The sequence below is a fragment of the Branchiostoma floridae genome, chromosome 12 (genome assembly GCF_000003815.2).
Source record: "Branchiostoma floridae strain S238N-H82 chromosome 12, Bfl_VNyyK, whole genome shotgun sequence".
NCBI lineage: Eukaryota > Metazoa > Chordata > Leptocardii > Amphioxiformes > Branchiostomatidae > Branchiostoma > Branchiostoma floridae.
In genome coordinates, this window is record NC_049990.1 from 8,007,017 (window position 1) to 8,034,195 (window position 27,179).

The 27,179-nt window shown below is 40.3% G+C and overlaps 1 protein-coding gene across 1 annotated transcript in view; it reads left to right on the forward strand.

Moving 5' to 3' along the window:
• Positions 1 to 1,911: 1,911 nt before the first annotated feature.
• Positions 1,912 to 27,179, forward strand: part of LOC118426864 (dynein heavy chain 2, axonemal-like) — a gene marked incomplete in the record, with an annotated part of 67,334 nt that continues 42,066 nt past the window's right edge. Inside the window, 34 exon segments of the mRNA XM_035836429.1 lie at positions 1,912 to 2,091; positions 3,098 to 3,228; positions 3,558 to 3,652; positions 4,010 to 4,209; positions 4,674 to 4,819; positions 6,301 to 6,465; positions 6,782 to 7,020; positions 8,387 to 8,578; positions 9,147 to 9,284; positions 9,909 to 10,016; positions 10,311 to 10,516; positions 10,818 to 10,947; positions 11,602 to 11,787; positions 12,290 to 12,504; positions 12,875 to 13,021; positions 13,489 to 13,645; positions 14,264 to 14,398; positions 15,013 to 15,117; positions 15,475 to 15,645; positions 16,841 to 16,969; positions 17,479 to 17,594; positions 18,176 to 18,271; positions 18,729 to 18,929; positions 19,417 to 19,573; positions 20,030 to 20,221; positions 20,827 to 20,973; positions 21,459 to 21,620; positions 22,206 to 22,549; positions 23,140 to 23,320; positions 23,705 to 23,843; positions 24,941 to 25,101; positions 25,542 to 25,697; positions 26,175 to 26,300; positions 26,807 to 26,917. Coding sequence (XP_035692322.1) covers positions 3,108 to 3,228; positions 3,558 to 3,652; positions 4,010 to 4,209; positions 4,674 to 4,819; positions 6,301 to 6,465; positions 6,782 to 7,020; positions 8,387 to 8,578; positions 9,147 to 9,284; positions 9,909 to 10,016; positions 10,311 to 10,516; positions 10,818 to 10,947; positions 11,602 to 11,787; positions 12,290 to 12,504; positions 12,875 to 13,021; positions 13,489 to 13,645; positions 14,264 to 14,398; positions 15,013 to 15,117; positions 15,475 to 15,645; positions 16,841 to 16,969; positions 17,479 to 17,594; positions 18,176 to 18,271; positions 18,729 to 18,929; positions 19,417 to 19,573; positions 20,030 to 20,221; positions 20,827 to 20,973; positions 21,459 to 21,620; positions 22,206 to 22,549; positions 23,140 to 23,320; positions 23,705 to 23,843; positions 24,941 to 25,101; positions 25,542 to 25,697; positions 26,175 to 26,300; positions 26,807 to 26,917 — 5,274 coding nt within the window.

The window sequence follows — 27,179 nt, forward strand, 5'->3', positions numbered from 1 at the left end:
AACTCGAGCTCCATGAAATTAAATCCCTATAGAAATAATAGCCTGATTAAATCTCGCTAATAGCAGCCCGCCCAACATCCGCCGGCCACGCGGGGAGGGGCTAGTTACAGCACCGGACAGCAGAGTTTGTGTTACAGTCAGACTATAGAAATAAATGCTGTCATGACAATTCCTTCTGTCTCGGAAGACAATTTTGTAGGTTGCATCATGAATTTGCAGTAATAACAACAGTGGTCCAAGAAAAGGTTAAGCTGGTCATTGGCTTGCTAGTCTGTGTAACACAAACTCTGCTGTCCGGGGGCTGTAACTTGCCCCTCCCCGCAGAGTTTGTGCTCCACTAATCTCATGAGCTGGGGGAACTGTTGTAGAAAATAGGTGGCCGGCGGATGTTGGGCGGGCTGCTATAAGCGAGATTTAATCAGGGTAATGGCTTGCTATTGAATTATCAAAAGCACTTTAATTTTAAAAACTTACCGACACCGTGTTTGTCCTTCCTCCAACCCTGTCCCGGGCCTCCAGAACTTGAACTTCCAAACCAGTCTCATGGAGGAGCTTGGCAGCACACAAACCTGAGCAGACATACCACTTAATAATCAATTACAAGAGATCAAATTTACAAGTGGGCATTTGTTATAACATTTAACAAATGTGTGACATTCCTGCATATATATTTATTATCATATAGCCTACCCACACTGACCCATTTAAGAGTAGAGTAGAGTAGAGTTTCCGGTTGGGTATGAGCGACAAATTCCTTTATAAAACATACATCTTTTATTCAGTACATAAATTTGAACAGTGAATTTGAACAACATAAAACTTGTACGTGAAATGTATTTCTGTTCCAAGGCTTGAAATAAGAACAAAGTTGATTCATTATGCTACAAACTGTTGCACGCTCCGTATTTCTCCACTCGCCCATTCTCCAGTTTGTCGAGTTTGTTCGTATCAGGCGCTAAATCTCTGCCGGCTTTCCTGAGGCATTCCAGGATCCCTGTGCTTCACAGCTCTTGAGAATCTCGTTCACTACGAACTCAGACACGTCTTCTCCGAAGAAAGGTAGCATTTTGGTCCTCCAGCGCCATGACCGCTACTCAATGGCGGACCGTGGTGTTTTTGTCGTCTGAACTTGAATGGGCGGGGGTACAAGTAATTTTATTTTCCATTTGCAGTTTAAATTGGACATGACTTGAAATAGATTTTATTGTCTTAAATATTATAGGTAATTCAATGTTGTTTTAAGACGGCAAATGTTTTCTTTGAACAAAGAAACACGCACTACTGATGTTAATAGAGGGAGCCATCCCCCCTGCCATGCCTGTACTTATTCCCCTATCTTGGCAGATGGACAATTCCTAGATATCTCATTCTGATTGGCCAGCGTCCTGTTTGTCTGTCCTTCTGATTGGTTCAAACTTTCAAAAGTCATTATTGCACGTGTGTATTAATAAAAAATTTAATTCGGCGTCATAACCAGCATGAAATGGGGCCTTCTGATTGGCCCACGTCCCCTGGCTATATGATAATATCAATAATCAAATGGGCCAGCAGGGCCCTCTGTGATAGCCATAGGCAATCATTAGCTGGGTAGGCTGCGCACCAGGCCAGGGAACGGCCAAACCAATGAGTAACCCATTAACTACATGTAAATAAGGTTAATAAATAAACAAACAAAGAGTAATCACCACTTATTCCAGCTCCTATGACCACCACATCTGTATCTACCACTTCCCTCTTCCCTCCAGTTTCAAAACTGGTCATGTTGCGGCAGATACCACCTCAGAATTCCACAATTTCTGATGATTTTGACTCTGACGTCTGAAAGAGCTGGAAAAGAGGAAGAGACAACCTCCTTGGAGACATGTAGAATGCAGATGACGTCACGCCCACCTGGGTGAACTTTGACCTAAAAGTTTCAATTACCCACAGCTCTCCGCGCGGGACGGGAGTCAAGGCGGTTGCTAAGGACGATCGTACTGTCATTTCGGGTCAAAATAATGTTTTTCTGACTCCGCCGTCGGCTGAAACTGCACAAGAAGAATTCTTTATATCTCTATCTACCCTGTGAGCCTATCAACAGGCGGACAAAAGGTATGTCATTGTAAATAACGGCGTAAGAATGTAGGTTCTTTTTCTGATTGTTTACAACGGCAGCCATCTTGAATCTAGGGCAATTAGTGACGTTTCGATGCTTCCATCGCAAGTTTCAGCGCAAAGCTGTGATTTCTTTTCATACTTATATCGCGAAGAAACCGTTATCCATACCCTTGTCTTTGGAAACTGCATGACAGAGGTTGGAGATGTGTAGTTTTCTTGCTGAAGCTTTATTGCCCCCCCCCCCCTCCCACTATCGGATCTCTTGGTTGAATTGGTTACAATGGAGGACAATTGCAGTGGTTTTTTATTTCATGGCAATGGCGCAGGTCTTAATTCACACCTATGGCTGATCTGACCTATGTCTGTCCTATGTCTGATCTATTTTGCTTGCATGTTATGTTAGATTACAAGTTAATTTGATTGTTGTAACTTATATGTAAGTATTCGATCCTGATTTGATATGAAGGTTATTTTGAAGTGATCTGAACTAGGTCAAATCTAGTAACCTACTTTAAGTTTGAGGATAGCCTGCTGCCTGGCATACCCTGTTACGTAGAGCAAGGAGGTTAAAAAATCAAACCTAAGCATAGAGAATGATCCATTTTGAATTCCATGTAATTTGTAGCCTGAATGAGATTGCTTAAATTTCACATACGGTAGAGATCAAGCAATTGGTGCATTTCTACATTCTAATTTCTATGTACAGCAATAATTATGCTGAGATTTTATTAAAGTGAAGCCAGCTTACAAATCTAAAAAAGTCCACAGTGTCTCTAAATTTATTGTTAAGCCTTGATGATGGTTACAACCCAGCCCACTTGCCCCACCCACCCCGTGAAGGGCCCCTTTATTTGGAGTGACACAGACCTAGAAGGAAAAGCTGGATATATCAGATAATTGCTCTAAAAGACTTTCTTTAACTTATCAGTGTTTATCACTTCTTCAGTATGCTCTCATTGCATATAATTTTTTTTGTTCATTTTACTTTTTTATTCATCAGATTTGAAACAATGGCTGATCAGCCAGGAGATGTGCCAGAGGCTCAGGAAGGAGCCAATGGTGTGACCAATGGAGTGGAGGGGGAACCTGTGGAGAACGGTGAGGACAAAAGGTCTTCAGGAGGGTCTCCAGGTAATGCACACACTTTTCAGACTCAGTTTCTCTCGATGAGTAAACTGCAAAACCTGTATTTGCACCAACTATATCCATCCATGTGCATCCATTATCCATATTGCTGATTTTAAGTTCGATTGTGAGAAACTAAGTTTGTAGTTTGCAAGAAACTAAGTTTGTAGTTTCATATAAACTAATAAAGTCAAAGTTATGGAACAAATTCAAAACTGTTAAATGCAATTCTGAAATGATAGATCAATAAATCGTTGGAAATATTTTCTTGTAACAGTTGTAATATATGCATAAAATTATATTCCATTGACTGACCATATAATTTTACATTCCAGAAAATGCCACAAATGGCGAGCTTGTTGTACAGAATGGAGAGATGGTGAACGGAGAGACCACAGATGTACCAGAGACAAAACCACCTGTAGATATGGTAAGGCATATTACAAAACTACCTGTTCCTTTTTCTGTCTTTTTTTGCTCATTTAGTTATCTGTAGTTGTACCCATTCTTCTAACCTACTATATGTGCTGCGCAGCAATGTCAAGGAAAGTACAGACTGTAACAATAACTCAACAAAGTCCATAGATAAAAAGCAAAATAATATTTTTTTTACAACTTTGTGTGTCTTGTTGTCACAGACATCCAGTTTCTTTTATTGCTCATAGGTTACTCATAACCGACCACCATCTAGTGAAAAGGAGGCCTACATAAAAAAAAATGACATGAATGTCATGAGACCTTTTTGTATTATGTAATGCAATTTCACTTAAATGTTTTTCAATTCCAGAAAAAGCTGATCAAAGATAGAGTCATCCTTAGTGCCTTGAAACCTGACATGTGGACAGACGAGCATGATGGAATCATTGAGAGATGGTTCTCTGAGAGCCCCAGTCGGCTGTTGGTGGTGTACCATGACCCCCATTCTGGTCTGAACGTGACATATTCCACCCCTCATCACCCGCCTGAGGAACTCACATACTTCATAAGGTGAAAACTTACTTTTTTCATATGAAGCAAAATATTGTTTTACCTTTCCTTTCCTTTTTTTTTTGTCAAAGCATCTTGAGATTTTTTTAAAGTATCTTGAGAATATTGCAAACCATCCTGAGATTTCTTTTTTACATCTCAAGATTTTGCACTAAATCTCAAAATATTTTGATCAAGATTTGGGGGTGGTGGTGACATGTAGTGCTACACATGCAATTTTTATTCACAAAAATATCAGATATGTAAAGTACAGTTGACTCATTCCACACCCTCAGTATCTTTGCATCACAGTTGTTTCTCAGTAAGACATCTGCAGCCTCTAAGTTCCCTTTGACAACTTTTATTCAACCTGTAATTCAAGCTGTACACAATCAGAAGTAATAAATCAAAATGCTCTTCTCAGTCCAAAATTTATTACATTTTCCATCAAATTTCATGTAATCATTTGTTTATGTCTTTCCCAGGCCTGAGGGTGTAGAGATCACAGCAGTAAACTTCCACAAGAAGGTCCAGTACGGGACGGTGAAGTCCCAGTACATAGAGAGCCTGCTGAGACTGATGACTGGTGTCTACGCACCCATCTTCTTTGAGAACAAGTCATGGCCTGACAGTATCCTTCCCATGATAATTTTATACATTTAGCTTCTTCCAAACTTTCACCCAAAGGCATGTAATATTGGCTGTATGTTTCTCTGCTAGTGCAGTCAAAACTGTCCAGGAAGAAGTCACCAATCAGGTGACTGATGAAATCTGGTCTATCTAGACAGGAGGTCATTAGAAATGGAGTGTTAAAACTTACATGTTCTTACTGTCGATGGGAAAAATTATCTAAGGGACCACTAAAAAGTGGTCACATTGGTCGGGGGATCCTTGTGTAGAGGTGATTACTTGCAGTTGTATGATTATATTGCAATCCATACATAGTATGGGATTGCAATATATTGTTTTTCCTTGGTCTCTTCTTCTCCTGTCAAATCTTCAAATTGATTCAACTTTTTCATTTTTTGGCCAAATGAGCTGAAATTTGGCAGGGTGGTAGAAATACCAAATACCCCCAGACGTTTTTTTTCACTTTCTTGATAGAGGCCTTAAAATTTATGATATTTAGGGTTTTTGGTCATTTTTAGACAAAATATGTATATTTTGGGCCCCTGTGCCCTGGTATTACAAGTTAATGACCCAAAATTTGGTACAGAGGTGCATTGGACATATCAGCACAGAAAATCATCAACACTTTCTTCATAGATCACTTCAAAAATTAGTTATTTTAGGGTTTTTGGCCATTTTTGACTAAAAATGTATATTTTTGGCTCCTATGCCCTTGTATTAAAACCAAATGACCTGTAATTTGGTACGGAGGTGCATTGAACATATGCTCACAGGACCCCATTGACACTTTCTTCATAGATCACTTAAGAAATTAGTTATTTTGGGGTTTTCAGTCATTTTTGACTAAAAATGTATATTTTTGGCTTCTATGCCCTTGTATGTAAACCAAATGACCTGAAATTTGGTACAAAGGTAAATTGGACATATGACAACAGGACCCCATCAACACTTTCTTCATAGAGCACTTATAAAATGAGTTATTTGGGGATTTTTAGCCATTTTTAACTAAAAATGTATATTTTTGGCTCCTATGCCCTTATATTGAAACCAAATGACCTAAAATTCGGCATGAGAGTGTGTAGGACAAGTGCCCACAGTACTTCATTTTTCCTTTGAGCAAACATAACTTCAAATTGTTGAATTTTGGGATTTTTTCAAGGATGAAGATGGATTGCAATATGCTGTATTTGCTCCTAAGCAAATGTCGGCCTTTCTAGTATTGATATGTGTAATACTATGCCATTGTGGCAGCCTACAAGTCTTCAAAACATGTTATTGTTGTCAACATGTTGCTTAAAGTTAACAAAAAATCCATGAATAGAAGCTGATCAATGATAAGCTTATCAATTCATTAATCGTCTCCCTGCTAACAAATTCAAATTTGTTCCAAAATGTCAAGAATTACTTTAGCACACTAAAAGTTAAGATCTGTGAGATCTTGAAATGCCATGTGTCTGCCAAGTTTCCTTAACCAGCCTTCAGGTATCAAAAACGACTTCTCAGCTCAGCTCCACAAGTTCCTGGCCAACCTGACAGACACACGGTACAAGATGGAGGGCCACACTGTCCTGTACATTCCCAACGAGGGCACCAGCATTCCTCCTGAAGTAGCTGCTAAAGACAAGGAGTTGGTCTCAAGGCTGGAGAGTAAGTCTTTGGATGTTTTCTTGAAGTCTTCCCAAATCATTATCATAGTCCTTAAGACCTGAATCAAGGCTATATTACTTGTTTTCTATATAAGATATTTGCAATCTAGCATGGAGTTGTCAGGGAGATTTCCCCAGTTGTTGTTGGTCTGTCATTGTCAACGATGACCATATTGTACATTTTTTTACTAGTGTATATGCCGTATAGTTTGTCTTGCTTATCACAAGCAACAGAAGATTAGCTCTGCAGTGAGACAATCTGGTTCAAGATCATCATAATAAATTTCACTACAAATATCACCCTGTTTTTTCCACAGCTGCTATGATCCACTGGACAAGGCAGATCAAGGAAGTCCTCAGTTCCCAGGACGCAATAGAGACAGCGGACAACGCTGGTCCCTTGGAAGAGATCGAGTTCTGGAAGTCTCGCTGTGACGACCTGTCCGGCCTGAGTGAGCAGCTGGACAAGCCGGGGGTGAAGAGAATACAGAGGATCTTAGAGCTGTCCAAGTCTTCTTACGTGGCACCTTTCCTCAAGATGGCAAGGATGATCCAGGTAGGTGGAGTCTTCAGGTATTCCAGGTGCTTCTGAACATGCACCTGTAATAGATGGTACAGGTGTACAGTAGTGAATAGATGTGCAGTTACTGTAGATGAATAGATAAATCAAACTCTACTGTATGTAACATGTTATGACCTTTCATGATATCGCATGCTGAACATTCTAACCATTTCATTTATAAAGCTTCAAGATTCTTCGCTTTCAGACAAAACAATTGTCTCCATGAGAGCAATACATTTCTGCAAGCATAATTTTAACAAAACATCATAGTAATGAAATATTATTCGTTGACGCATGCTTACTTAAATGCTTAAAACAAGTTGACCAGGAAGTGTTACACATGTGGCAATGGAACAGAAAATTACCAGGAGATTTTACAGAAGAATCAGTGGCACAAGTAGATTTACCACCCCACCCCCCAAAAAAAGAATTCACACACGTCAACAATGACAAACAGTGACCAACTGTTGACCCAGATAAAAGAACTTGGCTCCTAGATTGTAACATTTCCACATATTTGCCCATAAAATGCAGGTGTAACAGGCCAGAATATACCCCTATCCATAGTGTACCTGGGTATATTCTTGCTGGGGTATATTCTGGCCTGCTACACATGTTACTGCCCTTCCTGGTCTGTATTGCTTGCCCACTGTAGTAATGTACATGTAACCTCATTCACAGTCATCAGTAGGCAATATAGTCTAGTCCTTCATGCTTTGTAGTGTTGCATCATCCTAACATCAGTTTGCCCTGTTTGTTATAGGTTGGAGATTCTGAAGTAGTAAGTAAAAAGTACCTCAGTCTGTTTTCACATCACTGTGGAATGAAGGAATCCTGATCTCTCACTCTTCCTTACTAATCAGAATGGAGAAAGGCATTTGGCACTTCTTATGTCTTATATTTATTGGATTTTAAGGTAATATTGGAATGAGCTACAGTTACAATACCATCTCACACACGAGAAAAATAACAGAAAAGGTCTGGTACATTCTTGCACACTTAAAAACAACTGTTACATAACACATCTCTTCCAAAAGCCTGCATCACACAGCAGATTTTTAGGCATCTGACTATTTCTAGAGTTCACAGGACATTGATTCCCATCCAATGATGAAGTTTGGGTAGATTTTCAGGTGAAAGGTACACACCACTCTCTGTCTGGCCAGTTTACATTTTGGCAACCTTCTGGCTAGCTGTAACTTCAGCCAAAGATTGTTATCAGTGTGATGCAGGCTCGTGCACCTAATAGGTATCCTGGGACCACAGGCACTCTTTGCATGTTGTTGCAAGTCACACACAGTTCTGACAGTTGCTTGAAAGATTGTTGATTTTGTTGTTAAACGTCACCTTTCTTCCACAGGACGGCTCGGCGCAGGCCCAGAGTAACCTGAAGTTCCTGTCATCGCTTAAAGAGCCGTGTCAGGCGTTGGACGAGGCCTCCCCCAAGGACATCCCTGCCATGTTACCCAAGATCCTTAGCATCATCCGCATGATCTGGTCCAACTCTGAGTTCTACAACACACGGGAGAGACTCACGGGGCTCTTCAGGAAGGTCAGGATTTCTTATAGTTTTGTAGCTACTTTTTGTCATCTGTTTTTGGTACCAAAATTGTGCTTTTTTTTGGCAACACTGTAGCCTCTTTCACTCCAGATTGGATGAAAATATCTGAAGATCAAAGAATCAAATTGGTGCAATGTCATGAGACTATTATCTACCAAAAGATGCAGTTTTCCATGAAGAAAAAACACAACTCTAAAGTAACGGCTCTCGAGTTATTTGGCACCAAATGTCATTTGGAAGGCATTTCAGCACTAAGGACAGCATGCTCTATATAATGATTCCTCATCAATGTGTGGATGTTTCAGTACCGTTCCATGCTCTATGTGCCTGTGTTCTACTGCATGGCCTCCTGGATGGTTTGAGATCTAGAACCATTTTTTTAAACTGCCAATAAAGTTTGCATTCCCAACTTTGCAATTGGCTTGCGATACTTGGGATCTTGAATTGAATGTTGAAAAGTTTAGAAAATGCGAGGTTTGATAGAAAAATATAGTGATTTGTATTTGATACAATTGTTTAACACTGGGTAAACATTCATTTGATTTGTTTCTCACCTCAGATGAGTAATGAGATTATCCGGAGGTGCTGCAAGGAGATCTCCTTGGAGAGGATTTTTGATGGTTACATCAAGTCCAGCATGCAGAGTCTACATGAGAGCATCCAGTGCTGCATCTCATGGAAGGAGACGTACCAAAGGGTAGGGCAACTTCAGCATTTCTAATAAGATCAGTGAACTGTCATTAAACATAAAGCTCCCTAGTCATACATCGGATAACCTTAGTTTAAGCAACACTTTGAGTTACGTCGTTGAAGGTTAGACATCCAGGTAGTAAGATACGCCAAAAAAGCAGTTACATTGTACATCTAGGTAATGAATTATGCGCAAAAAGTAGTTACTCAAGCAACAGGATTTGATTTTGGAAGTGGTCAGATGTTTCAGCCAGTCAGCCGGTGTCTTTCATCAGTGACACTACTGACACTTTGAGTTTGATAGTATAAAACTTCAAACTTTAAATTGCTACTGCCCTAAGTTCCCACTCTTCACTGTATGCTTCTGAAGATCAATTGTTGTGCTGAAGGGCACATAACCATGAGTCACCTGATACTTGAGCTATAAAATGTAGTAAGATACAAGATACAAACAGATTGCCATGATAGCATCGATTGCCTATTTCTATTTTCAATCAGGAGTCTTTTATTGCTGTCATCACTGAAAACTTCATTGGATGGAGACTGGGAAAGTTTGGATGTCCTTTTATTGACAAAATCATTTTAATAAATATGTTTTCCACATTTTTAAAAAAACACTCTTTTGTTTCAGACGGCAAGAGTCCATCACAGATTCAGCCCCCAAGGCTGGGTACTGGACCAGACGAGCATCTTTGCACAAGTCGATGCCTTTGTCCAGAGATGTAAGGACCTGCTGGAGGTATGTACTCAAGGTTTTGATGAATTACCCTCTAGTGAACAACTTTGCATTGTGCCTCACAAACTCTTCTAAGGTATAGTTTTCCAGGTATTTTTAGACTGTGGATGACGAATGAACGCAAGAATGAAAGACCTTTTTCGTATGTCTTAACTCTTACAAGCTAATGCACAATGATATAAGAATTGAATGTATTTGATCAGTACATTGTTAGGCAAGCCAATGTGAAGGTTAACATCTTGTAGTTGCTTCCAAATGTTACCTTTATATATTTATATCGTTTTTTTCTCTCCTTAGGTGTGTGAGTGCCAGATGCACTTTGCCCGCTGGGAGGACGGAACCAAGACGCCGTTGCCGCACTTTGCCGGACACCGTGGGCCCGAGGTCGCACGCAGTCTCCTCGAGATCGAGGCCTCGTTCGAGAGAAACTTGCAGATCCTTAAAGATGTCAAGAAAACTATTCTTGATGTCAAGGCGACATCATGGCATGATGACTATAACAAGTGAGTTACAGCATGAAATTGTTTTTGTTGGTCAACATAATCAACATAATGTACACAATGTACAAGCATTGGCAAGTGCTGTGGCATACTATAGCAAACAAAAAATGATAGACTCTTACATCTAGCAAAAAGTTACATTTTGTATATTATTAAGTGGCATAGTTATAATTTACACAATCTTTTGCAGAACCTTATATCCTGGTTGAATATACATGTATGATTCATTAGATATATTCTTTAATATACAGATATTTTTGTAGTTTTAAGGTTGTGCAATTTAACAAGCTGAATTTCCCTACAGATTCCGTGCAGGGGTGAAGGATCTAGAGGTCATGATGCAGAATGTCATCTCATCAGCCTTCGAGACCATCAGCACAGTGCAGGCTGGTGTGGAACTGCTAGATGCCTTTGCGCATCTCAACAGCAGAGAGGTTTGTCAATATTACTAGTAGAAATGGGTTGAGCTGATTCAATGATTCAGCTGATTGTCAGGTGTCCATAACTTCTGGTGGTAGTGGTTGCGATAGACATGCCATCATCTTTGACATGTGTCTATGGGGACTGAAAATTTTGGGCTAACTGAAAGTGGTCGTATTGAGACCAAGTTTGACTGTGGAAATTTGGTAGAAATTAATTATAAATTCTACTCTACTTATCTCTTTTTTCTATTGGACCAGTAAGCTCCAAAACATGCAAAAGGTTGCGAATATAATCTGTTCTAATGGGTTCAAAATCCGGTCCACTGATTTTTATCAGGTCCGTTTTTTTAAGGACCAGCCCAACAAGATAAAATGGTTTTGTACTAGCCCCTACATACTAGCTTTCCTCACAGCTGGACAACAGTTTATGTCAAATTTTTCTTGAGCGACAAGAAGACAAGGAGATCCTTATACTTTAGAAAGGCCCTCTTTTTTTGCTGTCAAATTTTCTTCACATTGACTAATTTTCTTTGTTGCTGCTCAGGCTGTCCGCAGAACTATTGACAAGAAGACGGTGGAGATCCCTGTGAAATAGAAATACCCTTATTTTTGTGGAGTTATACCCTTATTCTTCAAAATGACTTATTTTCTTTTTTTGCTGCTCAGGCCGTCCGCAGAACGATTGACAAGAAGACGGTGGAGATCTGGGGTCTGTTTAACGAGGAGCTGAACATGGTGAAGAAGGAGATGTCCAAGTCCAAGTCCGTGGAGCTGCCACCCATGCACCCCAAGTTTGCAGGGGCGTCCCACTGGGCACGGGCGCTCAAGAGGAGGATAGACGCACCCATGCAGGTCAGTACAACAAGTAACACTTAGCCACAAAGTAAAAGACAAATAGTAAAAGCAGCCAACCTCAAAATGAGGTTGGGATGCTTTTTCAAGTTTCTTTTTTACAACTAGGATCTATGTACAGTCAGCAGCAGACGTTTCGGTGACCATCTGTCACCTTCTGCAGGGCAATTCTGATAGACAGTCACCAAAACATTGTCTTAAGTAGATAATTATACATTTTGTAACAGTGGGGTTCAAGCGCCTCCAACTGACCAGGCTAGTGGGTTCAGACCTTTTGGTTTTGCCGGTATTGGTATTGGTTTGCAAACTGGCAGGCCCGGGTTCGAACCCTGGGAGCCAGGGGACAGTTTCTACTCACCTCTCTAGTGTTTCACATTTGCATTGTAGACCCTGGTTGTTGATAAAAAGCCTTGTTATCCAGGGGGTTTTCAACTAGGTAATATTTTTCACAGATACATGATGTAATCCATCATGAACTCTTGCATCTCTTCTTACCCATCAGACATTGGGCAAGGCCTTCTTCCTCCCGAAGACCGGTTCTGGTGCAGAGGCGAGCACACAGTACCAGCAGCTGGCCCAGGCGCTGGACGAGTTCATCAGGAAGATGTTTAACGAGTGGACGGGGACTGTGGAGAGGGACCTGGGCAAGAGACTGGAGATCCCCCTCATGTGCCGCAGCCAGGAGAAACAGGGCATGCTGGACATCAACTTCGACAAGTAAGTTGTTTCAGAGTATTACTGTCTCCAGAACCCATCTCTCTATCCAGGGATCATGGAAACTTGCTTGCTGGGAAAACTTCACCCCATTCATCCAAAAAATGTGAACTTCATGACATAAGATTGATGAAAATTTCCTATTTCAGTTTTAAGTAATCTTAATCTTAATAATCTTAAGGATTGACAAAATTTACGACAGGGACAGCTATTTGAGGATGCGCAACACAGAAGATATGACTTGTCTCCAAACTTATTCTCAGTTACAGATTAAAGATGCTAGATGCTATCTGAAACCTATGACTATTCATAGAATATCTCCAGTTGCCTACTTGATATACTGCTTATTAACAGACTTTCACTCTCTGGTAAGGTCCCTCCTGAAGCTGTTTAACGAGATCCACCATTGGGAGCAGCTGATGTTTGAGATCCCCCACTACGCACATGAAGTGTACATGAAGAAGGAAGACCTGCGGGGGCTGAGGGAACATGTGCTGCTGGTGGTCAGGGACTACAACAGGTAACACTTAGGCCATAGTCTTTCATATGTTGTCTTCAGTTTCATCAGAGATGCATGTGAAGAAGAAGATTACCTTAATCCTAACTTCCCAGGTTAATCTTGCAAATGCGTGCTAGCAATCCATAGTTGATATCATAATCTTATGGTACATTTCATCACAATGTGTGTACTTACCCTTGATTTGGCAAGGAACTGATGTCACATTGAAGAGAAGTAGGGCATGTTGATATGAAAGTCTGTATTGTACAACAACAAATTTTAACAACAAATTTTAAAGAAATTTGCTTGCTAGAAAGCAAAGCCATTACTAAATGAGTCAGAAATGTCAAAACATTTTCACGTAAGGGCTTGCAAGTTGAATGAGCCATATGATGTCATCTACTACATAAAAAGGAATCTTTTTATTAACAGTCCATTTCACAAAGGCAGGTTATCTGATTGCAACCATATTTTTTTTGACTGTCCAGAATCATTGCTGCCCTGTCGACGGAGGAGAGAGGGTTGTTCCGTGAGAGAATCCGTTTCTTGGACAAGAAGATCCACCCCGGCCTGACCAAGCTGACCTGGGCCTCCAAGGGCATCTCGGACTTCTTTGTACAGGAGTGCCGCACGCACGCTGGCAAGGTCAGATGAGCTAATAACCTTGACTCCTGTTGATCTGCCAGCTTTGTTATTTGTTTCAGCTCTGCTTGCAAAGAAGTGATTGAACATAAACATTTGAAAACATCTTACTAATTCTTAGAAAGTTGTCACTACATTCCAGCATTGAATGATAGTAATCGTAAGATTAATATATTTCATACAATGTAATGAACCAACTGCAGCTATGCTGTTAAGTATGTGCATGACTGTTTGTCATTTTGTTTGAGTGTGTCACATCTACTCTTATTTGGATTATCCTCATTTGTACATTGTACCAAAGCTAAATAATTGTTCCAAAACCAGTCATCCTGTTGAAGAAAGGCTGAAGGTTTAGCCAAAGACTTGCTCCACCTCTGACCCTTCATAGAACAAAAAAATCAGCACCTTTTGATGAAGTATTATGCTGATAACAGCCAGAAAAACTATATTTTGCTAAAGAAACCCTCCTGACAATATACACACTGTACACTGTATCTCCAGGTCCAGGCCATTGTTGATGACTACAAGGCAGTATTATGCTGATACTAGACAGAAAGGTTGAATGAAAATCTATTCTTTGCTAAACAAAGTCTCCTAACATTATATACACTGTATCTCCAGGTCCAGGCCATCGTTGATGACTACAAGGCAGCCAACCTGACCATCTCCAGGAACTGTGTGCGTATCAGTGAGATGCTGCTGGTGAAGATAGACGGGAAGAGGGTGTACGAGGACCTCGCCTTCGAGGATGACCAGGTTTGTTTGCTTGTTTGTTTATTAAGGAATCTCCATTAGTGTCGACATACAACTACTACTCTTCCTGGAGTCCTCTTCCATAAAATACTGTAACAGTGGGGGGTAAGTAGCGCCAAACAACCATGCCAATTGGCTGGTCAGCCTTTTGTAACGTAGTTGTTAGAGCATACTGGGTTTGTGATCTGCTGGGCCCGGTTCGATCCTGATCAGTGTTGGTATGTTGTTTCTTTCTGTTTCTACTCCTTTCTTACAACACAATAAATCATAACTACTATTTGCAAAATGTTGAATGTCATACTAGCACTTATCACCTACTACTGTAAATGTATTTAAGTTCGCGGGGATTTAATCGCTGTAGCAGGAAAAAGGACTTTTTGCGGCTGATTTAAGTTTGCGGTAACACCATAGACTGCAATCTAATATCATAATAGAAAAATGTTCCAGGTGGTTTTAAATTCGCGGTGAAGTGGTCACCGCAAAAAGCTCGAACATTAATCCACCGTGAACATTTCTGCATTTACAGTATTCATAATAACAATTACATTTTGACATAACCTGAATCATCATTTGCTGCGTTTCTGATGGTAAATAACAGAATTAACTCAATCAACCAGGTGCGGCACCGAGGGAACCAGCAGCAGCGGCTGCAGTCCATCCACGATGAGATTGTACAGATCATGAGGAAAACTTACGAGGTGTTCAGGACTGACGGTGCTGAGGTAAGAACATTCTTTTTTTTTAACAATTAGCCACAGAATAGTACTCAGGTATGCTAGTTTGATTACACATTGTGGCCCCTTGTGGCTAGGTAGCCTGAAATCTAGAGGTTTTTGGTTCAAATCTCTAGCACATCCCATTGTTACGACCTGTAGCTTAGACCAGGAATGTCCTCTTTAATGGAGCATTAATCGGATCATGATCATACCTCAATCATCTCAAAGATTCCACCAAACCTATATCACATCAATTTTGCTGCTTGTGGTTCTAACCAGTCTAATTTTATCAAACACTAAAACAGTATGTCACTGTTAAATCTTGAGTTGAAAATCAAGCTTTTACTTCCCTTTTCCCCACAGGTGCAGAACCACTGGTACCGCTACACAGAGAAGATGGACCGGATGGTGGAGGAAGCTTTCCGCCTGAACGTGAAGTGGTCGCTACAGGAACTCTCCCGCGCCATCAATGGGGACGGGAAAACCACACCCAACCCGCTCTTCAGGGTCAAGGTCGTGCTAGAGGGAGACAAGGTCAGACTCATTATCTTCATTTTCACATTTTTTAATCTAATGTGTTTTGTAAGGGAATTCATAGACATACATGTAAATGGACTATTGGTTGATCTATTCACATGACTAGGGCTGGGTATCGGTACAGCGTACCGGTACAAAACCGGTTTTTCTTATTGGACCGGTCCAGAAAAACCGGACCTGAAAAAATTAGGTGGGCCGGATGTTGGACCGATTAGAAAATTAACATAATTTATTTTATCAGGCATTCACACGTTTTGGCGCTTGCAGTTGGAAGAAAATGACAAGAGTGAAGTAGAGTAGAGTTTATAGTAATTTCTACCAAGGTTTACAGTCAATCGTACAGGTGCAGTTAGTGTTGTAGGATTTTAAAACGCCAGTGTAAGTCTAATACTCCGCCAAACAGATTTCTTTGTAGTGAAATGGACAATTGGTATGAGTCATACTGAATCATCAGGTCCAGGTTCAGGTCCGGACCTGGTCCTGATCCTTTGGACCTGAACCGGACCTGGACCTGAATTTTCTGTACCGGTACCCAGCCCTACACATGACAATGTGATGTTATTGTCTCTGATAGTGATAACTTGCATGTTTGCATGCTAATATCTTCTGCATGTTCTGCTGTTTCTATTTGCCTCCAAACCAGACCTCTCGCTATCGGAAACTCTATGTAAGTCATGTCATTGCCACAATAGAAGTACTTATAAGGTTGCATAACGGTACAGACATTTAGATTAAAATGATGAAAATAATAGCATGTTAGGCCTCCCTAGTTAAGGTGGGTTCACACTTGAAAATATACGCACATGTGAACTTCCCTTTGGGACTTGAAGAAAACAGACTCAGTGGACAGGTCACTTAAGACGTGATTCTTAACACTTGGATCAATGGGATATGTATGGCCAGGTGGTCTGTTGTTACTGTAATACACAGAGGTGGTCACTGTTTTTTTCTGTAATTGGAAACACTTTCGAAGTTACAAATGTAACACTTTACTTTAATGTGATTTACCAGCACTGCCTAGTGTATAAAAACATTGCCAATGATGTTAACATTTTTGTTGTCACATTTTGGGATATAACAGTACTGAAAATAGATTGAAGTCTTAGACATACAATATATTTTGAAGGACACCATTTCTGTATTGTACTAAATGAAGCTAATATTGAGCTCGGACATATTGCTGTTTCCTTAGGTTGAGTTCTCACCGACACTGAAGAAGCTTGCCAGCATTGTGAACAACGTCAGCACCCAGCTGTCCCAGTCTGTGGCCATCATCAAGAGGTTACCTGATGTCCTCACCAGAAGGAGGTCACAGAAAGATGTAAGTCCGGTCGTTCTTTGGAAGCAAGAAGTCAATGTATACTTGAACAGTAGCAGTTAGATTGTGGAAAAGGCCAGGCTTGATTTTAAGTAGATTGTGACTCAATGAAACTAGAAGCTCACTTGATAGATGAGAAGACTTTATAGGTTCAACTTTTTCTAATTATTCCAATTTTTCTGTCAAGTGTTATTTTAGGTCGAAACTGGAAGCTCTAGGATATTACAGCTACATATTGTTTACTCAAAGGCAGGAACCTATCAGAGGCACATTGCATAAAGTACATGTATAAGTGGTGGTATGACAGCATTGCACTACTAGCTAATTGAAACAGTATCGTGCTTCACCTCAACTGAGGAGAGGGAAAAGAAGATTAAACATCTACTAACTGTTTTCAAAATCAAATTCAGTTACATGAGTAACTGCTATTTGGCTATCCTATTGCCTGGATGTCTAACTTTCATCGCTGTAGAAAAGAAGATTTATGGAACATGTTTTCTGTATTTCTACAGCCCATATATCAGATCATTGAAAGAGATGATGACACTAAGAAGATCCAGGGCAGCATCAGTTCTGGCATGCAGGCAAACGCACAGCACTTACAGCAGTACCTACAGACATGGGATGGGTGAGTAGGTACTTTATACAGGCAAACGCACAACACTTACAGCAGTACCTGCAGACATGGGATGGGTGAGTAGGTACTTTATACAGGCAAACGCACAACACTTACAGCAGTACCTGCAGACATGGGATGGGTATGTACTTCATGCAAGCTTGTCATATGACATTATTTGTGCCATGTTGGATTACAGTGTATGTCCTTTAAAACACCAACATGCTGCTGCGATGATCCAGTTACTGGCCAACACAGTCACTGAGGGATTCAAGTTGCAACTGACATTAATGAAATGCTTCTATTGTAATTTTGTATCAGTGAAGAATATGACATGGCCATCCTTCTATGGTTGGAGGTTTATTTTATTTTACCCAGATTGAAATGCTTTATTCCCACTTTTTGAATGAAAACATTGCAAGTATTTGTTGAGGTAAAAAATATGTCATCATGTTTGCTTGTTTGTTTGCACTCAAATAATTGGCCAGGACTTTGCTATCGAGTTGTCAACTGGCAGTAAATATCCTTTATTTGGTTGGTAGAAACTATGAACTTCAAGTTTCAATTGCATTAAGAACAATTTCACTTTGCAGCTACCGGGAGATCTGGGAGATTAACAAGGACGCCTTCATCAGGAGGTACCAGCGCCTCAACCCTCCAGTCTCATCATTCGATGCTGACATTGCCAGGTAAGCTCTTCCTTTACACAGACCAATGCCAAAATGTTTATACAGGTAAAGATCATCTGAGCATTGTCAACTATCAATCAAAATCAATTTCTCTCATATAACCCAAAAAAATATTTAAGAAATCAACCAACTGAAACTGTTGCATTCAATGTGAAAGCACTATATCTGTGTTTCCTTTCCTTGGTGCTGAAGTGCCTTCCACTCAAAGTCTCTTTACTAATGAGCCCCAAATATTGACTTTGCCAAGCCTGCCTCCTCAAACAGCCATAAGTAAGAGATGTAAACTGGATTTGGCTGTAATTGGAGTCTATTATGGGGGTTTCGGGTATCCTGTATTTCGTTATTTCCCCTGAAAGACATTGTGATGCAATGCCATTGTTCTATGAAGGCTTGAAGCATAGGAAAATGGCATTTAAGTGCTGTATTGTTTACATGACTTGCCATTTGTCCCCTTCAGGTACACAGAGGTGGCCAACAATGTGCAGAAGGAGGAAACGGTTCTGAACATCCAGTTTGTCCTGCTGGACTGCTCGCCGCTCAAGTTCTCCCTGCTGAACCACTGCAATGAGTGGCAGAACAAGTTCACCACACTTCTCAGCGAGATGGCACTGGCCACACTGAACGAGCTGCACAAATACCTCAAGGAAAATGGCGAGAAGTAAGAAAAACCTTAAGTTTTTATCTTTACTTAAGATCATTTGGTTTGTACTGCCTTTTGAAGAGATTGAGAGGTTCATATCATATAATCATATTTGATGCTAACCAGATTCTACTAGGTGATGGTAAGCTGGAAAGTTTTCCAGCCCATCTTTTTGGGGGTTAGTTCTCTATTGACTTGTAATCATTACATATTTCTGGCAGTGATAGACTCTTTCTTGCACTCTGTATTTCAAATTTGATAATAAGCATTAGATTCCAGATAACCTCAGTAAACTGAGGTATAGTTCAGTTTACTGTGAACTTTTTATTCTCACAAAGAGAAATACAGTAAAAAGTTCCACAATTCAGACTTAGGGCTGCAAAGGTATTTCAAATGCTGTGGGGAAAAGTTGATTACAATACGCACCTTCCTTTTCATGGAAGTATTATACATTTAATGAAATCAGACAAACAGTGGTGAAGACATGTGCTGTATTGTGTTGCAGAGTAAGTAAGCACCCACAGACCCTGGATGAGCTTGGGGATGGACTGCAGCTGTTAGAACATCTGCAGGGTGAAGTCCCCAACATTGAGGCACGCTTCCCTCCCCTCAACGACCAGTTCGCCATTCTGGAGAAATATGATGTGCCCATTGATGATGAGGTGAGTTGGATCATGCCATTACAAATGTGGGGTGGACATGTGTTTAAGTCTTCTAAATCATGGTTTTGATAGAAATATGTACTTTAACATGAATGTTCAAAATGCATATCATATTATGTCATATTGTTACAGTATCATATCATATCATATCTTATCTTATCATCATGAAATGTTAGTTGAACAAATGGTAATCTGTATGTTTAATTTGTTTACAATGAAATGGTACAAGAGACATTGGCAAGACAGCCTTGGTCCTTTTTTTTCTAGACCAACTGGCAGGGTTTGTTGCAAAAAATATTGTATGAAATATCAATGTTTTTTTTTCAAAACTAGGTAGTGTTTACAAGCTGTTAGATTTGTAATGATTCGCCTTCAGCCTTGCTATGATCTTTATTTTTTAAGTATCATTGATGCCGCTGAAGCAACTTGAACATAAGATGATATTTTCTCTTCCAGACACGTCAGCAGTTAGAGGACCTGAGCAACGCCTGGGTGTCCTTCCAGCAGTGCCTGATCGACAGTGACGCCATGCTGAAACGCCACAAGGACAAGTTCAAGTCTGGGCTGATTGCCTCGTCTGAAGAATTCAAGAAACAAGTGGCCAACTTATATGATGAGTTCTCAACCAAGGGACCATTCAGTAGTCAGGTAGGGGTACAGTGTTGTGCTAAAGAATCCAGCTTGTAGATCGGGTGGTTAGGGTTGGTGAAATTGCCCAAGATATGTACTGGGATGTTTTAACAAGTCAGGCAAGAAAGCTGAGATGAAAAGAATTCAAGAAGTTGAGAGAGAATATCTGCAAGCACTAGAAAACACTTGTCTATTAGCACATGTACCCCATAATCACATAATAACGTGTGTGCACACACAATCTTGTACAAAGGCAAACATGTACACATTAAATACACAAACACACACACATATACACATGAATAGTATAACACATACACACACTAACTCTCATGCCCTAATAAGAAACAGTGTCACCAAATGAATGCACATACATGTACACATACAGATACATGCACACACACACACACACACACACACACACACACACACACACACACACAGTCACAGTCACAGTCACAGTCACGCATAAGCCTGCACAAACACATGTATATACAAACACAATCCAATACCATTACAGCAGACTACCTTTAGATTTATTGCTGTTTTAAGGAATGTGACAGAATCATGAAAAGCTGTTTGAAATTGTTGCCCATACTAACAATGCTACTTGCTTGTTTCAGGCTGGTTGTGACCCGGCCCTGGAGCAGATCTCTGCCATCAGACAGAGTCTCAACATGCTGAAACTGCAGGAGAACAACCTTAGAAGGGGGCTGGGGATCTTCAAGATAGAACAGCCCCCCTCTAAGGAGATTGCCGGTTTAGATAAGGTAAGCAGTAAAAGTTAGAAAAACTGTATAATGCTTTAAATTTGATTCATAATGTCTTTTTCAACGTTATCTGCTTGTAAAGTCATCCTGAATATGGTGGAATTCATCTAGCAGATTACTCCTAATAAAAGAAATCATTTCAACTTGGATAAAGTTGTTAAATGTTCAAGATTTCTGAGATGATGGCAGCAATTATCAATAGCTCAGGACACTCGTCTTTATGACCTTGCCCACCTTGCGCAGGAAGATGCTCATCTAGATCTGTGGACATAATAACTCCAGTAGTTGTAGATGAATGGATTCATCGATATTTTTATTCATCATCTAATACATGGATTTAAAAGTTTATGATATCTATTGTATGGGTAGGTATGTGTTGGCAAAGCAAAGTACAAGGTACTTTGATCATTTAGCAGCTTTCTTTGTACTACAGCAAAGGATCCGGTTTTCATATCTTTATGTCTCTCATTTCTCTACCCTCCTAGGATCTGGACTTCCTAGAACAAGTGTGGGAGCTGACCAAGGAGTGGGAGGGGAACTGGGACGAGTGGAAGGTGGGCAAGTTTAACGAGCTGGTCACCACAGACATGGAGATGACGGCCGGAAACCTGTTCAAGAAACTCAACAGACTCAGCAGGGAACTCAAGGTGAGGTTTTCAGATGTTTGTTCCTTGTTTTTTGGCATTGGCTCTTATGTGGTCAGGGGCTAAATGATTAGTTGGTCAGCATTGTACCTTTTAGCTTGTCTTGTGTGATCATTGCATTTTATATTGAATATTAAAACAAGATATCATAGGAAAAATAGTGTCATTGCCTTGAGGTGAATGCTTCAAATTTGGATAGTAAAGTTTGAATTTTAGACTCTTGATTAAATAACCAATGTATTCCACAGCTTTGAGCAGAATATTTTATTTTGCTGTCATAAGTGTAATGTAGTCATAGTATGAGGATGGTGTAGCATATTGAATAATATAACTGACAAAAGGTTTACGTAAACACAACTTCTTACATGTAAACATGTAAGAAAGCCGAAGTAAACAAATCAATATCGTCTACATTTGAATGACTGGGAGTTTCATTGGATTCATCTTTTATTTGCTTCTCCTGCAGTACTGGACAAGAACTGGGAGATCATAGACACATTAAAGGCGAGAATGGACCAATTATCAGCCCAGGTCTACGTTTGAACGACTTTTTTTAAAATCATCTTTTATTTGTGTTTCCTCCAATAGGACAAGAACTGGGAGATCATCGACACGTCGAAGGCGAGAGTGGACCAGTTCCGCCGCACCATGCCGCTAATCCAGGACCTGCGGAACGACGCCATGCGCGATCGCCACTGGGCGCAGATCAAGACGGAAGTCCAGAAACCATTCGACCACATGGCAGAGGACTTCACCCTGGGGAAGATCATCGAGCTGGGACTGGACCAGTTCAGTGAACAGATCAGTGAAATCTCTGCGGCTGCCAGTAAAGAACTGTCCATAGAGCAGGCCTTGGCAGAAATCTCAACCATCTGGGAGGACACCAACCTGGAGATCGGACCTTACAAGGACCGAGGGCACTTCAGACTCAAGTCAGTCTTTTCTTCAGTTTCTAGACCATCATCCTTTTATATTTGTGACCTTGTGAAAAAGTTTATAGAAATTCATATGACAGGAATGACAAAGTAATTATTGTTGTATTGTTTATTAAGAAACCTTTTAACCTTTAATCAGCTTCAGGACACCAGTGTGCCTAAAAAAAAAGCAATGAAAGCCAGCTACACTCTGTTGGAAACATCCATAATACTGTCATTTTACATGACATTCTTATGCTTATAAGGGCATCTTTTGAGTTTACATATCAGCTAGCTTCTCCTTAATCATTACCTTAAAAGACTTTTGTAAATCAATTCCCTATGCCAATTTAGATTAATCCCCAGGGGGTCGTTATTGGCTGCTACGTATTTCTTACATCATTTATACTTACAGCTTACGATATCAGCCCATCTGGGTGTACGGTTGCTGAGATCTGGAAGGTCACTCCCAAATAATAATGGAATTCCCAAATTAAATCGGAGGGTGTTCTATTCAAACTTTTTCCCTCCTGCTCATGTCTGTTTACTTGATTATTGTCTTGTCTTTCTGATGTGCAAATAAACAAACAAACTATATTTTCCCCTAGGGGTACAGACGAGGTGTTCCAGCAGCTGGAGGATAACCAGGTGACCCTGTCCACCATGAAGGCCTCTCGTTACATCAAACCGTTCGAGGCGCAGGTGGACAAGTGGGAGAGGACCCTGTCCCACATCCTGGAGGTCATCGAGATGATTCTCACTGTGCAGAGGCAGTGGATGTATCTAGAGGTGTGGGAAGATTTCTTTTGTGTTTCTGAGTTGGATTTTTATTCCTTTGTGCACTGTGAGATTCAACATCAACTCTCATAATTCCATCAGATGCCATAATAGTGCCACATGAGAAAAAATACATAAATCTAAATGTGATTTAAAGGGATGTGCCAATACAGCATCAATAATCCTGAGGTATATACACTTATTATATATATACTGTATATACAGATATTCATGTGTTCAAGACATTCAGGCCGCCATAACTACATTTAACTTTTTGATGTGGCAGCATTATTGTACCCGGCAGTACACTAATAAGTATAAAGGTTTGATTTCTATCACTATCATGACACTGTTAATGATGTTATTATGCTAATTTTGCAAATTTATCTTCTTCAGAACATCTTCTTGGGTGAGGACATCAGAAAACAACTCCCACGGGAGTCGGCAGAGTTTGATGACGTCAACGCCAACTGGAAGGTCATCATGACCCGCCTGAACAAAGATCCCAATGCACAGAGGGGAACGCATTTTGAGGGTAAGGCATCAATGAATACAATACCTTGAGTGAAAATTTGTAATACACCTGTCCTTGGTGCTGAACGCTATACATACATACAGAACAGATTCGTCTTTGGTGCAGAACACTTTCTATACATACAGACCTGTCCTTGATGCTGAACACTACACATAGTACTACATACATACATACAAAACACACCTGTCCTTGGTGCTGAACACTATCTGTATCTATCTGTATCTGTATCTATATAGCCGGTATAGCCGCCCTTTGGCGTAACACACCAGCTTCGCAGGCACGCGGTGCGGCAGCAGCTGGTTATGTTACACTGAACGATCCGTCACACCTAACTTCTGCACATCTATCTGCAAGTGTTCTTTAAAACTATTCAGAGAAGATGCCCCACTACACATAGTACTACCTACATACATTCAAAACAGACCTGTCTTTGGTGCAGAACACTTTCTATACATACAGAAAAGACCTGTCCTTGGTGCTGAACACTACACTTGTATGCAGAAACAGACCTGTCCTTGGTACTGAACACTATACATGCATGCAGAAACAGACCTGTCCTTGGTGGCAAACACTATACATGCATGCAGAAACAGACCTGTCCTTGGTGCTGAATGCTATCCATACAGAGAAAAGGCCTGTCTTGGTGCTCAGTACTATCCATACATATATACAATCATACATACATACATACATTCCGTACCTGTCCTTGGTGCTGAAAACTATCCAAACATACAAAACAGACCTGTTCTTGTTGCTATATTTTGCACCAAAAGGCATGGACTTAAAAAATTCTCATTATATTTTACTTCTTACTTTTATTCTTATGATTTTGTAAACTTGTTGATCACAGGAATCCATGTATTCAAAACAGACCTATCCTTGGTACAGAATGCTATCCAGACAAATAGAACAGGCCTGTCTTGGTACTGAGCACTATCCATACATTCATACAAACCATACCTGTCCTTGGTGCTGAACACTAACCAAAGTGACTATACAGACCTTTTCCTTATTACTATATTTTTGCAGCACTATTGATGAATGGATTTTGATTATAATGATCTTAATATATATATAAATACACTTGTTGATCCCAGGAATCCTGGAGAAGCTGAATGACATGAACACCAAGCTTGAGGAGATCCAGAAGTCCCTGGACATGTACCTGGAGACCAAGCGGCAGATCTTCCCCAGGTTCTACTTCATCTCTAACGACGACCTTCTGGAGATCCTGGGACAGTCTCGCAACCCTGAGGCTGTAAGTAGTAGTAGTTGGTTTATTGAGTGATAAAACGTAGAAAATCAGCATTGCAGCAAAAACTGAATTTAAAACATTGCTCTTTTTACAGTCACTGTGGTTGTTACTGGTTGTGCTGAACCAAGGAAAAGTGATGACATTAGATTCTCAAAGAAGCTCTTTCGTCAGTGTGTCTATGATAATAAATGTTTTATACTTCCACTTCTGCAGAAAACTAATCTTTAGTGTTTTTAGTAACCTTTGCTGTTATTTTTACATACTGTTTTGACATGGGGAAGCTTGATTAACAGCCACAAATGCAAGGATAACTTAGTGTCCGTTGAAACTTGATTTTTACTTCAGTGCCAAAGATTGCTGCCACCATAATGAGTGATTTTGCCATTTCATAAGTTATCGCAGAGTTGAGCTTGACCCTATTTTCATAACTCCCTTTCCTGCAGGTTCAGCCTCACCTGAAGAAGTGCTTTGACAACATCAAGTCTCTGAAGACCCACAAGATCGGGGTGGGCAACAAGACAGAGGCTCAGGGCATGTCCTCCACGGATGGGGAGTATGTGGAGTTTGGGCACCCTGTGTTACTGGAGGGGCCTGTGGAGGTAGGATATATTTTTATATCAGCACATTGAAAAGATAAATGTTCTCAACACTTTACAGGAAAAGGGGTCATCTTCTACTGCTTTCACAAAAGAACTCCAACCTAACAAGTTTAAAATATGTAGTTAGTCTAAATATCATAGTCTTTTGTTATATTGTTCTCCATTGTTTTTTTCCTGTATACATACACTTGCAATTAGCTTTCACACAAGAATTTACAATAAATTTACTGTAAAAGCAATCAAATCTACTAACAAAATTCAATCATGCACCTTTGGGGGTAGTGTACACAGTAGAAAAGTTGAGCTTTAAACAGGTTAACAATGTCCAGTCATGTGATAGGTGAAGACATAATAGCAATGCATTTACCTACTTTTGATCCTTCCTTGCTAACTAATAATACACGTAAGTCATATCCCATGTACAGTCACAACAATCAAGTATACAATCATGTTAACTTTCTTTCCTGCCCTATCCAGGCCTGGCTGTGCGATGTGGAGAGGACCATGAGATGGACCCTGAAGGACCTGCTGAAACAGTGCAGGACGGCTCTCAAGAAACAAGTCAGCAAGAGGGACAAGTGGGTCAAGGACTGGGCTGGACAGGTACTGGACATCAACTTGGCACTGTTTTACTCCCTGTTATAATGTTTATTTGCCCTAGCATAACCACCTTTAAGTTAAACACACCTGATCCAGTTTTGTACAGTAATTACAAGCTTTGATCCACTCACTTGTGATAGACTAAGTACTGAATATTATTGATAAATGTGGTGGGTTCTTTAACACACTGAAAGTACAAGCTGATAGCTTTGATCCGCTTACTTGACTCTTATGGATAGGTGTCGTGGGTTCTTTTACACACTGAAAGTGTGTCTCTCCTCAAACACTGACAACATGTACATAATATCATGCTTAATTGATATTGAACCTGACACATCAGTCTTCATCCAGCTATCAAGTTATTGTCATGTTCAACACATTCTATAATAATCATCATTGATTTTGTTCTTCCCCTTTTGCAATGAAATATTACTGTCTTAAATGCCACTGATCATACAATATATTATATTCTTATGTGACATTTTGCTGTAAAACTTTCTTTCCCCCAGATGTTGATCACGTCCAGCCAGATGCAGTGGACAGCAGACGTCACCAAGGCCCTCGCCCAGACCAAGGAGCGTGGTGACAAGAAGGCCCTGAAGAGCCTGAAGAAGAAGCAGGTTAGTCTAACATTACAATACAAGAGAATAAATCTTAAACGAAATTCTATCTATACTGACCCATTCGACCACAACTAAGTCTTTCAAATAGAAACCTGGTCAGGCATCCACATGGCACAGGTAATCACCTCCAGTCACAAGCACATTAAAACAAACATCCATTTCTACATAGTTTGCCCTACCCTGTTATGAGCAACCACCATTTTTCCTCATTATCTTGAGTGATTGCTGAATCTATGTAAATTGACATTACTGTGAGGTT